The sequence below is a fragment of the Symphalangus syndactylus genome, chromosome 22 (assembly GCF_028878055.3).
Source record: "Symphalangus syndactylus isolate Jambi chromosome 22, NHGRI_mSymSyn1-v2.1_pri, whole genome shotgun sequence".
In the NCBI taxonomy this organism is placed as follows: Eukaryota; Metazoa; Chordata; class Mammalia; order Primates; family Hylobatidae; genus Symphalangus; species Symphalangus syndactylus.
The window spans coordinates 52,986,107-52,999,764 of NC_072444.2; the positions used below are offsets into that span (position 1 = coordinate 52,986,107).

General features: G+C 40.7%; 1 protein-coding gene across 5 annotated transcripts in view; it reads left to right on the top strand.

Moving 5' to 3' along the window:
- Positions 1-13,658, top strand: part of CCDC93 (coiled-coil domain containing 93) — a 100,192-nt gene that overhangs the window by 20,377 nt on the left and 66,157 nt on the right. For all 5 annotated transcript variants that reach the window (XM_055262421.2, XM_063631309.1, XM_055262422.2 and 2 more), the window contains one exon: positions 8,005-8,105. In XM_055262421.2, coding sequence (XP_055118396.1) covers positions 8,005-8,105 — 101 coding nt within the window. The remainder of the gene's footprint in view (positions 1-8,004; positions 8,106-13,658) is intronic.

Here is a 13,658-nt window from a genome sequence, read left to right on the forward strand (position 1 = left end):
ATTGCACTCCAGACTGGGCGACAGAGCAAGACTCCATCTCAAAACAAAAACAAAAACAAAAACAAACAAAGATTCCTGCTAACTACATTTCTCATGACAAATAGTAACCAATTAGTTGGATATGATCATTGCTTTCCCCTGTTTTAAATGTTACTTCATCTCTGGAACGATATGAAAACCAGGTGATAATCATGTTGCCTCTGAGGCAGGAAATTGCTAGGCCAGCAGCAGGAGAGAAGGGGAAATTGTATTTTTCCTATAATCTCTGTACTATTTGAATTTTATTCTAGTCTGTGCATTACCTATTCAAAACAGTAAGTACACATTAAGGTGTTTTTTTGTTTTTTTTTTTTTTGGTAACAAAAGCCACATTCAAACATTAAAATTTTTTTTTTTTTTTTGATATGGAGTCTCGCTGTCTCCCAGGCTGAAGTGCAGTGGCGCTGTCTCGGCTCACTGCAACCTCTGCCTCCTGGGTTCACACCATTCTCCTGCCTCAGCCTCCCGAGTAGCTGGGACTACAGGCACCCACCACCAGACCCTGCTAACTTTTTGATTTTTAGTAGAGACGGGGTTTCACCGTGTTAGCCAGGATGGTCTCGATCTCCTGACCTCGTGGTCCACCCACCTTGGCCTCCCAAAGTGCTGGGATTACAGGTGTGAGCCACCGTGCCCGGCCCAAACATTAAAAATTTTTAATGCTTAATCGAATATCTTCATGTGTAAATCTTACTCTGAGCCCTGGGTAGAGAATGAGAAAATGGTACAGTTTTCTGCCATAGAGCAAAAGCCAGCACAACTGTCAATCATCCTGGTAATGAAACTGAGTCTGGCATCTCTATGCCTATGGATTAGTTAAAGCCTCTAGAGGCACATTATTTTTTCTTCTCAGTTTTAATGGAGGTTTTTTTTTTAATCCACTTCTGCTTGGTAATGTGATTGCAGAGAATTAAGGAATATGTGATAATGACAGATATTTACATAGTGCCCCAGCATTGTTCTGGGTGTTCATCTCTAACTCATCTAGTCCTCACAACAATCCCATGAAGTAGTAGTTTTTTGTTGTTGTTGCTTTTTAATAAATCAGGAAACTGAAACACAGGTAGGTTATATATAAGTTGCCCAATGTCACAATGGTGATGGTAGAGGCAGGACTCAAACCCAGTCTTGTGACTGTGCTGCTGTGAGCCTATAGATAAAATGCTGTTTGCAGCTGATGAGAAAATAGTATCAGAATAAAGGAAAATGTGTCCGGCCTGGTGGCTCATGCCTGTAATCCTAGCACTTTGGGAGGCTGAGGTGGGCAGATCGCTTGAGCCCAGGAGTTCGAGACCAGCCTGGCCAATATGGTGAAACCCCATCTCTACAAAAAATAGTAAAATTAGCCAGGCATGGTGGCATGTACCTGTAGTCTCAGCTCCTCAGGAGGCTGAGGTGGGAGGATCACCTGAGCCTGGGGAGGTTGAGGCTGCAGTGAGTTGTGATTGTGCCACTGTACTCCACCCTGGGTGGCAGAGTGAGACCTTGTCTCAAAAAAATAAATAAAAAGGGAAATGGAAAAAAATTGTGAGTCCCTGGTTATAATTTGTATTGTTTAGTTTATTTCCTTTTTTATGAGTGAACTTAATCCTCAGTTGATTGGCAATACATTTTCTTTTTTTTTTTTCTTTTTTGAGACTGTCTCGCTGTCGCCCAGGCTGGAGTGCAATGGCACGATCTCAGCTCACTGCAGGCTCCGCCCCCCAGGGTTCAAGCCATTCTCCTGCCTCAGCCTCCCGAGTAGCTGGGACTACAGGCGCCTGCCACCTCGCCTGGCTGATTTTTTGTATTTTTAGTAGAGACGGGGTTTCACTGTGTTAGCCAGGATGGTCTCGATCTCCTGACCTCGTGATCCGCCCGCCTCGGCCTCCCAAAGTGCTGGGATTACAGGCGTGAGCCACCGCACCCAGCCGATTGGCAATACATTTTCAGCAGGAATGATAAAGAATCTTCATGGATGGCTAAAGGTTGCCTTTGGGTTTTTCTTTTCCTCATCTACTGAAACACCCCTCACTTCCAGGAGCTGTCTGCATAGGTTTCTTAGCTGAGATCTATCACCATTAACTTTCCTCCCTCCCTTCTGCCACTTCTGCAAGCCCTTCTTTAGCTGACTTGAAATGAGAGTCCCAAAAGCTCTCAGAAACTCTAGGGCTGTGGTGCATATCCCTGACCTATTCTTGTGAGTCAGTACAAAATATTAAACAGCTTAAAACTTTATTTATTGTCATGCTCCTCAAGGAAAATCCCTCCTTTAATAAAGGAAAGGAAATCCTTAATTTTAAGTTGTGAATGGAAAATTAAGGAATAAAATAAGGTCAGACATATAGATGCCTAGTTTTTAGACCCAGCGTTTTATAAAAATAGGTGTGGAGCTGCTGTGTATGTATTAAGTGCTTACCACGTGCTTGGCATCTCAATAGGCGTTTAACAAGCATTAGCTCCTTTATCCCTCGTTAACACTCAAGGAGTTATATATTATTATTTCCATTTTACAAATCAGGAAATTGAAGCTTAGAAAGGTTAATAAATTCCCTGTGTAGCTGCAGAGCTAGGAAGAGGGAGCCAGATTTTGATACTACACCTGACTCTAACGCAACAGGTGTCGGCACTCCTCCTCTTTTCTGGCTTTTCACCTCATCTCTGCTTTCCCACATATTCCTAGCACCAGTTTTGCAGTACTATTGCTGACTTACTTCAGGGCTCTGGGATATTGCTTCTCTGGGTCCCAGAGACTCAAATGCCTACAGAGTGGTTGGGTCCTCTCCCACCACCTCTTCAGTTCCTTACGAGAACATTGACTGATTTCTCATCCGAAGACCCATTGCCCAGCCAAAGAATGGATGCCAGGTGGAAGCTGTCCTGTTGTTATCTTTTTGATCAGCATGATGCCTTTGTGTCTCAACCAACAGGCTTTTACTTATTCTTGTTTAGACATAACCTAAAAGTATTTAAATATTAAATCTTTAGCTTATTGTCTTTAGCCATCCTTAGAAGACTGTTTGAATTTTTTGCATTCATCGTTGGTTATGTAGCCCATTCATTTTTTTGGTGCATGATTTTTTGTTCTCAAAGTTTTTTTTTCTTTTGCACTAATGCTGTTGTAATAAGAATGAAAAATTAGGAAATGGAGAAAAACAAAAACTAAATCACCCGTGATACCACCAGCCAGGGATAACCACTGATATTGCAAGCAGGAAATAAAGAGTTGTGAATATCAGTATGGAGAATTAGAGATTGCAAAAAAAAAAAAATGGCATTGTACTATATATTCTATTTTGTTGCTTGCTCCTTTTGCTCAGTAGTATATTGAGGATATCTTTCCATGCCAATAAAGATACCTCCATAGCATTTTTAATGGCTGTAGATTATTAATTGTGTGGCACTAGTTCAACTATAGTTTGTATCTCTTTTTTTTTTTTTTTTTCCACTTGGCCATTATGTAGGACATCCTCATAGCTAAATTTATTCTTTTATTTCTAATTATTTACTTAGGATTTATTCCATGAAGTGGAATTGGTCAAGATTATACCTAAGGCTTTTAATACTTCTTGCCAGATTGCCAGGCAGAAAGGCTGCTGTGAACTTTATCATCCGAGCTTATGATGGGCGTGTTCTCTTTTTGTCTTGGCTTCATTTTTCTTCCTTCAGGAGATTATTCCCAGTACCTGCTTTCTTCTTTGGAGTACATTACTTTCTTCTCCCTATCTTCTTTGTACAGAATAGCTGGCTGCTTTGTAGAAGGCCTGCCCAATAGGAGGTGGTATTTTCAAAGGACATAAGGAATGGAAAATACCACCTTCCACTTTCACATCATAATCATAATCAGCTCCTCTGTCTCATGTAGTGTGCTGTGACACAGCTTCCTCCTCTGAGCTGTCAGCCCTCCATAGCCATGAAGTATCTGTCCTGTACAGTGAGGTCTTTTACTCCCTCTTAACCTTGAATAACGGGTACCCACACAGTTTTACCCAGACCCAAAAGATATATTCATTTACTATTTGTGAGCATCTTTTTGGTAGTTTAGACTTTTGTATGAGAATAGAGGGGACAGAGAAAAGACTTCTTAGAGCTTCCAGACTGGTTGGAAGGAAGTGCACTGTGGAACTTACTGGATCATCTAAGAGACTGCCATTTAAAGTTACCAGCCCAGTGTGTTCTTCCATAGGGAATGCTGTGAGGAAGTCCTTTTCATTCAGCTTGTAAAATATAAATGTAGTGACCTAAGTAAAGCAATGTTAATAATACACATCCATATGCATGTAAATATGTATACATCTTAGCCCTTACTGTATGTCAGGTACTATTAAATATACTGATTAGTTTATTTTCATAACAGCTTTTCTTATACCTAATATACAGATGGAAAACCACAGAGGTTAAAGTAACTTGCCTCAAGTCAGAGAGGTATAGTGAGCAATGGAGCAAGCATTAAAACTCTAGCTTGTTTGACTCCATGTATTCATTCAGTAATATTAATTGAACACTTACTATATGCCAGACCATGTTCTAGGAGCTGAGGCAACAGTAGTGACATTCCGGCTAGTGAGGAGTTTGAGGGCTGATCAAGAAGAACGACCTGACTGCAAGGTGGCAGTAGCATATATAAGCTTTCTTTGGGTGATGCTTTGACAGGTTTGCTTGCAGGGTAGAGGAGTCCCTTACACCATGAGACCATCCAGAAGCTTGGATGCAAGGGCCACATCCAGAGTGGGAGGAGAGGAAAGGAACTCCCCAAGATCGTAGAGGAGGCTCATTGTCTTGGTGATGTTGCTCAGCATCACACAGTGGGAGTCTGTGGTCAGAGACCCATGAAGAGCCCCAGTGGCTTGAGGTCTACCTAGCCACAGGGTTTATCCTATCTATGGTTAGAAAATGCCAGCAGTTTTGAAGGGTTTGCAAAGTAGGCAGGCTCTAAATGACAAAAAGTCTGATTATTTAGGCTATGTATAAAACATTTTGATATGTAAAAATTTGAGTTTGTGCTGGTCAACTTTTGAGCCAATGGATGTCAGTCTTCTTCGAAGAAGTAAACAACCCAGGAGCCATGTTTAGCTCATTTATATAACACAGTGATCTTATTCTTACCCACCAAGTCATGCTGTTTAGTGCAGATTCAAGGAGACCTGACGTGGGGCTTGTGCCGTACCTCAAAGAGCAGAAGATATATACTTACATAGCAGAGCTCATGTAAAAGAGAATGGAAGAACAGGGCTGAGGGGTGCCACTGGAGGAAATTCTACAGAAATGATTGCCATCCATCCATCTTTCATCATTTCTTTCAGTCAATACCCAGGCACTTCATTTTTGTTATTTTATTAATGTGAGAATTTTTAAGAAGCACTTATTTTCCCATTTATAGTAACTTTTTCTTATGAGATCTTTCAGGACATTGCACTTGGTGGTGAAAACATCTATGGGGTCCCTTTAGGTGAAAGGCAGAATTACTGACAGGACACATAGGCTAAGTAAAATGGATCTGTTGGAGTTGGGTTTGGGCTGCAAAGATGAACTGTTAAGGTCAATGGAAAGTATCGCTTCCTGTTGAGTTGGGCGTGGGCTGGCCCACTGGAGCTTTTGAGTGTAGAATGCTGGATTGGCGGTGGCTATTTCACTGCCTGCTCCATTATTTCAATAAAAAAGTTGTCTATGGTAATTGTGAGGGAAGCGATCAGGGATTTGCTGCAGACACTGCCATGGTGCTGTGCTGTTCTACCTCCCTTCCCCGCATTGAGGAATGTGAACTTAGCGTAATTACTCTGACAGGTGAACCTGACTTGTAACCCAGACGTGCAAAGTAGAGTTCTGACTCTCACAGTATAAGAGTTCTCTGCTTTACAAAAGGGTCACCTTAATATTTAACCCTGTGTTTGTGCCTTTTAGCATCTGCAAAAAAAAAAATAAAAAAATACATATATATATACATATCTGATATATATATATATATATATCAGAACCTAGATAAAGGGTGATGAAAGTAGAGGTGTGAGACATTTTGCAAAGTGCTTAAGTGTCTCAGTTCTGAAGTCATCCTGTTTTTATCACTTACTGCCTTTTTCACCATCAGCAAGTTTTTTAACCTCTGTGTGCCTAAGTTCGTCTATAGAAAGATAACAAGGATAACTACACTTAGATGTGGGGATCAAATGGACAGCACAGATATAGCAGAATGTGCCTGGCACATATCTACTATTCAATAAGTGATAACTATTACAATTGCTACCACTGTTAATGACAGAAGGATAAATTGATTTTATATTCCTTTTTAAGAGCACATCATGTAAAGCATGGTAGATTTTTTATTAATCTCAGACTACATTTTTTAAGGAATTATGTTACCAAGTCACTATCTTTACAGGATTAAAATAATACAAAGGAAGAGACCCTGGGAGCATCCTTCAAGATCTGTTAGTACAACTTCATTTTACAGATACACAAACTGAGGCCCATTGAGGGGAACTGCCTTTCTCAAGGTCATGCAGCTGATTAGTCGCAGAGATAGGACTAGACATCAGCATTCCTGACCCTGTTGCTTTAAAGGGTGACTTAGCAATAGCTCTTTATAGTTGGCCTGTAAACCCCTGATATTTAGGTTGCATTACTTAGCTTCAGATTATAGAATGAGTCTTGTGAGAGGGCTAGCTGAAATGGCTGGTGGGTGGCTAGAGTGGCAGCCTGGGGCAAGTTAGTGTCAGGGACAAGCCTTGAAATGAGAAACCAGGTTACCTAGGGCCAGGCCGCATAGTGTCCCAGGGATCTTGGACAAATTATTCAATGTCTGCTTCCTCAATAGTAAAGTGAGGTTAATGGTATGTGCCCTGTCTCTACTTCATGGTATGGTTTATAAAGTGTAAAAGAAAGGTGAGATATATATGAAGTTTTATACTTTAACGTGTAAGGAATAATTCACAAAAGCCAACATTGTCATTGTTTGGCAGAATAAAAGGTCCTTTTAAGCTGTTGGTGTCAGTATGCTCTTGTTTTGGAGTCAGTCCTTTTTTTGTTTTTAGAAGAATCCAATTTCTTGCTTTGGGTTACTGACTTTTTCAGTTGTAACTAAGTACAATAGCAGTTAAGCTCAAGCTGTAATAGTAGAGCTCAGTGGAAGCTAAACCAGGCACAGTAACTGACACCATGTAGGTTGATTATATTTTGCATCTCCCTGTAAGTCTGTTTTATGTTATTTATAGCTTCCTATTCGTGTAGACACCAGCAGTAAACTGGGGAATATTTGTGGCAGGAATTTTTAAGAACAACCTTTAGCATCATCTCAGGCCCGGATCCATTTCCTTTTCCACAAAATTGTTTGAGATTATATCGTATGCGTTACAGAATGTTTTTCTGTATGCTCGAAACTGTATACTAAAGTAAAATAATAAAGTTAACCAGAATTATCCATGGGGAACAATTCCAATTAAAATAAAATGCCAGTATCTGGAAAAACCTGATAGTAATGCTTTTTGTGGTGATATCCAGGTAATGATTAGATGCAGTAAACCCGGGTAGTAGGGAAAAAGAGAGATGTGGGGATGAGCAGCCTGAATACCTTGCTGGCATAGCAGCTGCCTACCTGCACCCAGAGCCCTGAGCAGATGTTACTAGAGTATTATTTGACAGCCAGCTTAGCAGTCAAGAAGGACATTCATTTGGGGTAGCATGGTAAACCACTTCATCGGGGCTGAAGACCTGCATTTATTGATTACTTACTACATGCCACGTATTTTGTTTAGGATATATATATGTGCATGTATATAAGTTTAGAATATACCCCATGGTAGAGGCAGAGCTGTTGCAGTGAGCTGAGATCGCGCCACTGCACTCCAGCCTGAGCGACAGAGTGAGACTGTCTTAAAAACAAAAACAAACAAGCAAACAGAAGGAATATACCCCATGGCTGGAGGCATCCAGCAGCCAATTCAGGAGGAGAGCCTTCTCACACTCAGTAACTTGGCTGTCTCATCCACTTAGGAAGTATACAAGCCCCGTCGGAAATACAAACGCCACCAGGGAGCAGAGGAGCTGCTTGATGAAGAATCTCGAATCCATGCTACGCTTTTGGAATACGGCAGGTAATGAGTGGGACCCAGTCTAGGTGTCTCTTTTAAAAGAAAAGCTAATTTAAGTTGCTTCATTTGGATTAACTTGACTAGCTTCTACCTGATTGAGTTTCTGCCTTCAGCCATGAGATTTCCAACATCAGGGACTTTTCTCTGGTAATGAATTACCTGTTTCTGTGGGCATCCTTTGTAATTCCTCTCTGGAAATGTGCACCTGGCTCTGCCTTCCTTTGGGAGTTGGGGTGTTCCAGGCATTTACAGAGGCTGAGGTACTCTGTCCTGCATGCCCCTGTTTGTTAAAATCTTCAGGTAAATGAAAGCAGTTTCAGTGATTTCACTTTAAGTGTTAGAATAATAATTTCAATTTCCTGTGAATATTGTCCTAACTAGGAAAATGAAGAACTTAGAAGTAGTTTTTTCACTTCTTAAAACCATCTCTAGTTAAAAAAATATATATGTTATTTTATATCCTTAGTTTTTACTTAAAAAAAAAGTGCAAGGACATGCGTCTCCCTATTGAATTTTTTGGTTGTCACTGGGTATTAACCTTCTTTTATGTCACGCATTCTCTTCTTAGGGTAACTGATTCCTTGATGTAAGTCTCCTTGTGTTTCCTTTGTGTTGGGAGAGGCTCCTGTGTGCTGCTCTGCCTCACAGCCCAACCCTTGTGGGGTGGCTGGAACTAACTGCACTGCCACTGGTGTTTCCCTAAGCGAGCATCTGATGGCTTTGCCTGCCCTCTAGGGTACCAGAGAGAACCAGCAGGAAATTAGATTTAATTATTCTAGTTTCCAAATGGAAGTGCATGCAATTGCTTGTGTTTTTGTTTTGTTTTGTTTTGTTTTGTTTTTTCTTCCTAAGAATAAAAACTAGTCTGTTTCAAAGGAAATTGAAGTAGTTCTGGCCCTAGGCTGCGTGTGATGGCTGCCCCCACAGTTCACTAGTTGCTACTGTGAATTGAATGCCTCCTCCAAGTCAGGCATCACCAGGACTAGCTATGTAGTGAAAATGCCAAGTAACTTGTTAGCAATTATTAATGATGATTAATTATTAAAAATTTAAAGACGACAACCACAGCCAAGTGAGGACTCTCCTAAGCATGGGGCCCTGTGCTAGTGGATGGGTTGTGTGCTCAGGAAGCCAGTCCTGGGAATCATGAGAGAGTCTCTCTAGCCATGCCCAGCTGTAAGTGAGCAGGTGGGGCTGCATAGCTCTGGGAGAGCCAGAGCTGGAAAGACAATCTCTGTGGGTGTCCCGTGTCCCAGAATGAAGAAGTTCTTGGGAGAATGTAGTGGATTTTGTGAGTTTGTATTATTTATGCATCCATTTTTCCATCATCATGGAAAATAGGATTTTCCTGAGGGTGAAAAGGAGTTAGAAATTCAGTAAATTGTCCACCTCGCTGAGACCATGTTGACAAAATTCTAGAACAATATTCTTGTTCTGAAATTCTCAGGTTCAAATGGGATCTTTTGCATATATGTTGTAGATAGTAGCTAGTATCACCATCTGAAGGCTGGGAAAGTTCAGAACCTTCCTGCCTGTCATCAGGAGTGATTGATGCAGTTTGAGGTGAGAATCTGGCTTGGCCTCTTTAGGAAAGGAAGCAAGACAGATTTTGCTTGACTCTTCTCAAACTCTGAAAGTGAGAAAGAGCAGTGTCTTGATATCAATCCTGGTTCCTATTGGTATGGTCATGCTGCCTTCTGCTAATTTCTAAGGCTAGGGTGGGCATTTCCTGAAGGTTTTAGGTTTTTGGGGTTTTTTGGGGTGGGAGAGAGATTTTATCTTGTTTTTTTAGCTTTTTTGGCAAGGAGAGGGTAAGTTTGTGGCAGGTGGAGTAGTGGGTACTTAGGACATTCTGATAGTATATTTAGCTCATTCTCCTCTTTGAGACTAATAATGACAACATTCAGAAAGGTTAAAAAATGACTTGCTTAAGGTCATAAACTATTAAGAGGCTCAGATTGGCACTTCAGCTAAGGTGCCTTGAACTTCAAAAGCATGTCATTATCATTGTCTGCAAATACTGTTTGAGCCTTCAGTGAGAGTATATTTTTAGGCTCTGAGTTTTAGGAAGACTGGCCATATCTATTCTTTGGTCTGAAACTAAGTAAGAAGAGAATGGTTATTAAAACCGACAGAGCAAATCAGATAAAATGTACAGCCCCAACAAGTGCGTGTTCTATTCCACCTCCCTAGGAAGGCTTCTCCCTTCCTTTCTGGCGGTCTGTTTCCTCTAGGTTCTGTTCAGCACTCTCCACTGCATGGAGATCTTTCCCATTAAGTGAGGATTATATGACTATATATATATATATATAATTTTGAGCAGTTCGTTCAATGTAGAAAACAGTAAATGTTAACCACTGGCTGCTGTCATCATTCTCCTTATTATAATCATCATTATTAGCAGCAACAGTTCAGTTTTCAAATGCCCTCAGGTATGACCTTTTCCCCTTACAGTTCTCCTTGTCCTTGTGTGTTTATGTATGAGTAAAGAGGGGAGGCTTCCCCTTGGCCCTCTGAAGGTTCACTGAAAATGTACTGACAAAAGGCAGATTAACAGGAGAAAATGGCATACATAATTTATTATTGTGTGGGGGGAAAACCACAGAAATGTGACTACCCAGTAGCACGGTGATGTCCAGATGTGTATATATCCTTCTTCACAGGGGAAGGCAGATGGGGAAATACGCCAGTTGGAGGGGTAGTAAATGAAGTTTAGGGGAAATTAATCAGACCATGGTTAATAGATGACTTTCTGGAAATTGAATGGGATGGGAAACAGACCATGGTTTGGGTTCTAGGTATGGTATTTAATTTTCAGTCTCTTGCTCTGTGGTAGATAATGAGATTTCAGGGAGTGGTTGGAAGACACTTGTGTTTTCTTTAATGGGTCCAGTCTTTATACAGATAAGAGAAAAAACCCTGTTCTAACGTGACCTTCAAGTGCCTTTAATTCAAGTTATTCAGCATATTAGGGTGCCATATTTGGGGGCAACAGCCCATGGACTCCTTCCCTTATTACCCTTCACACTAGCCCTCCCTTTAGCATGTGTATGGGAAGTCTCACCCTCTGGCCTTTTCCCCCCGACCCCTGTCAAACAAGGCTGGCCCGCTGCTGGCCCTGGGACCCACTTTGCTCCATCTTCCCTTTCACTTTAACATTGCGGCATTCCTGACTTCCTCACTCACCCCCCACTACAGTATGGCATCACAGCTTTAGGAGTCCAGATTTCTCTGCCAGTGTTTCTGTTTTCTACCTTATCTTACCACTTGTCAGGGGGAAAGTATTTTGACTTCTAGAGCAAGAAGGTCTGAAATCAGTGTTTCTTCCCTGGGGTTGAAGGTCACTCATCAGCGTTACACCCACAGTGCCCTTTGGCTTTTAGGTCCGCATTCCATCTCCTTCCCCCTATTTTGACTCTCAGTTGCTTAAATAAAGGTGAATTATGAACCTTGTCAACTATGCTGAAGGCCTTAAGGACTGTTTGTCTGTTAAAAACATGGTTTGGATATATTTTTCTAAGTGTTAATGGTGTTAGGAAAACAAGACTCATAGTTTTGATTTTGGATGTAAACAAAATTGTACACCTGTAATATTTCAGTTATATTATGGGTTCAGTCAATTTTGAGAGGCTAACTTAAGCACCTAACCGTGCTATGAAACTGCTACTCTGGGGAAATGCATTTTATGTGCCATATATTTGACTTGCAAGAGGAAGTTTGGAGCACAGCCACCGGAATGCTGGAGTTAGCCTATTCCTCAGTATTCAAAGCCTAATTTTGAGTTCTTGAAGTCATTCTAGGCAACTCAAAGTTAGGCCTTGAATACTAAGGAATAGGCTAACGCCAGCATTCTGTAGTTAGTAAATAAAATACGACATATCTCTCCCAACCTGTTTGTGTCTCCTATGGTGATAAGGCCTATGACATGCTCATAAAAGGTATTTAGTAAGTTCTTGTCAAATGAATAAAGAATGAAGTTCACAGTCCTTGGTATTTAGGGCTTTTTATGTCCCTCTTTTGTTTTGTATTCCAAATAGATAACCATCTTAGTTTGGCCTGAGGTAATTGTTCTTGAAAGCTAGTTTGTTTTCTAGAATTGTGGTGTCCAGTATGGTAGCCACTATCCATATGTGGCTGTTGAGCAATTGAAATGCGACTAGTGTGGCTCAGGAACAGAATTTTGGTTTTAATTAAGTTAAATTTAAATTTTAAGATTCGTGCTTGATTTAGTTAATGGAAAATGCTTATCTTTGGAATAACTTGGGCATATGAACCTACTAACCTACTAATTAAAAAATTGTGTGTGTGTCCTCCTTTTATATTTCTTTTGTACTGTGCTGTTCTAAATGTACATCCTTGATTTAAAGACTGGGTCCTATGACTCGGGTATGAAGAAGTGAACTGGATGATGGGAGGAGCTCTCTGCTGCTAACAGCGTAGGTAGCAAGAATCAGAGCTAAAGAAGAGGAATGCAGGAGCAAATGGAAGCATGCGGCACTGCAGATCAGAGCTGGCAGTTGGGGGAAACGGGCAGGGCCAACAGGAAAAGAGGAGAGGGAGGCAGTAGTTAATAGGCAGTTGAGGACAGTGCTTTGTCATGGAAACCTCACTGCTTTGTGACATGGATGAGGCCTTTAGGAAAATCATGTGGACTCTTCATTCATGCAGCAACCATTAATTGAGCACCTACTATGTGCTAGGCACTGAACTGCCAGGCAATGGGGATATTGAAGTGAATGAAGCCGTACATGAATATTTATAGTAGCACTGTAAATATATTGCATAATATATTGCACAATTATGAATTTAGCAATTCATAATTGCTAAAAAGTAGAAACAACCCGGATGTCTGTCAGCTAATGAAACAAAATGTGTCTTACTCATATAATGGGATATTATTCAGCCATAAAATGGAATTAAGTAGTGATTCATGCTTCAACCTGGATGAACTTTGAAAATATTCTCATGAGTCAAAGAAGCCAGACACAAAAGGCCACATATTGAGTGATTTCATTTCTATGAAATCTCCAGAATTAGCAAATCCATAGAGACAGAAGGTAGATCAGTGGTAGCCAAGGGCTGGGAAGAGGGAAGAATTGGGATTAACTGCTAATAGTAACAGAGTTTCTTTTTGAGGTGATGGAACTTTTCTTGATTTTGATAATAGCAGTGGTTGCACAACATAGTGAATACACTAAAATCCAGTGAGCAATACACTTTAAAATGGTGAATTTTATATTATATGAATTATAAGTCAGTTTTTAAAATATTTTTTTAAAAGTGAATGAAGCAAATTTCTTCCTCTCCAGAGGCTCAACAGAAAGGCTTAGAGGATTACTCATGACGGATAATTATGTTCACCACACAATGAGTGCGTTGGCTCTCACAGAAGCTCACATCTGGAGGGCTTACTTAAAAGAGTCTTCCCAGAGCCTCTGTCTTTAAGGAGGAGTAGATTCGTCCTAGGAATCAAGTCACTCAGATTTGGTTGTTTACTTCCTTATCTGGAAAATCCGTGAAGTCCCTGGGCCTTAGATAAGGGACATAAGGCCTTAT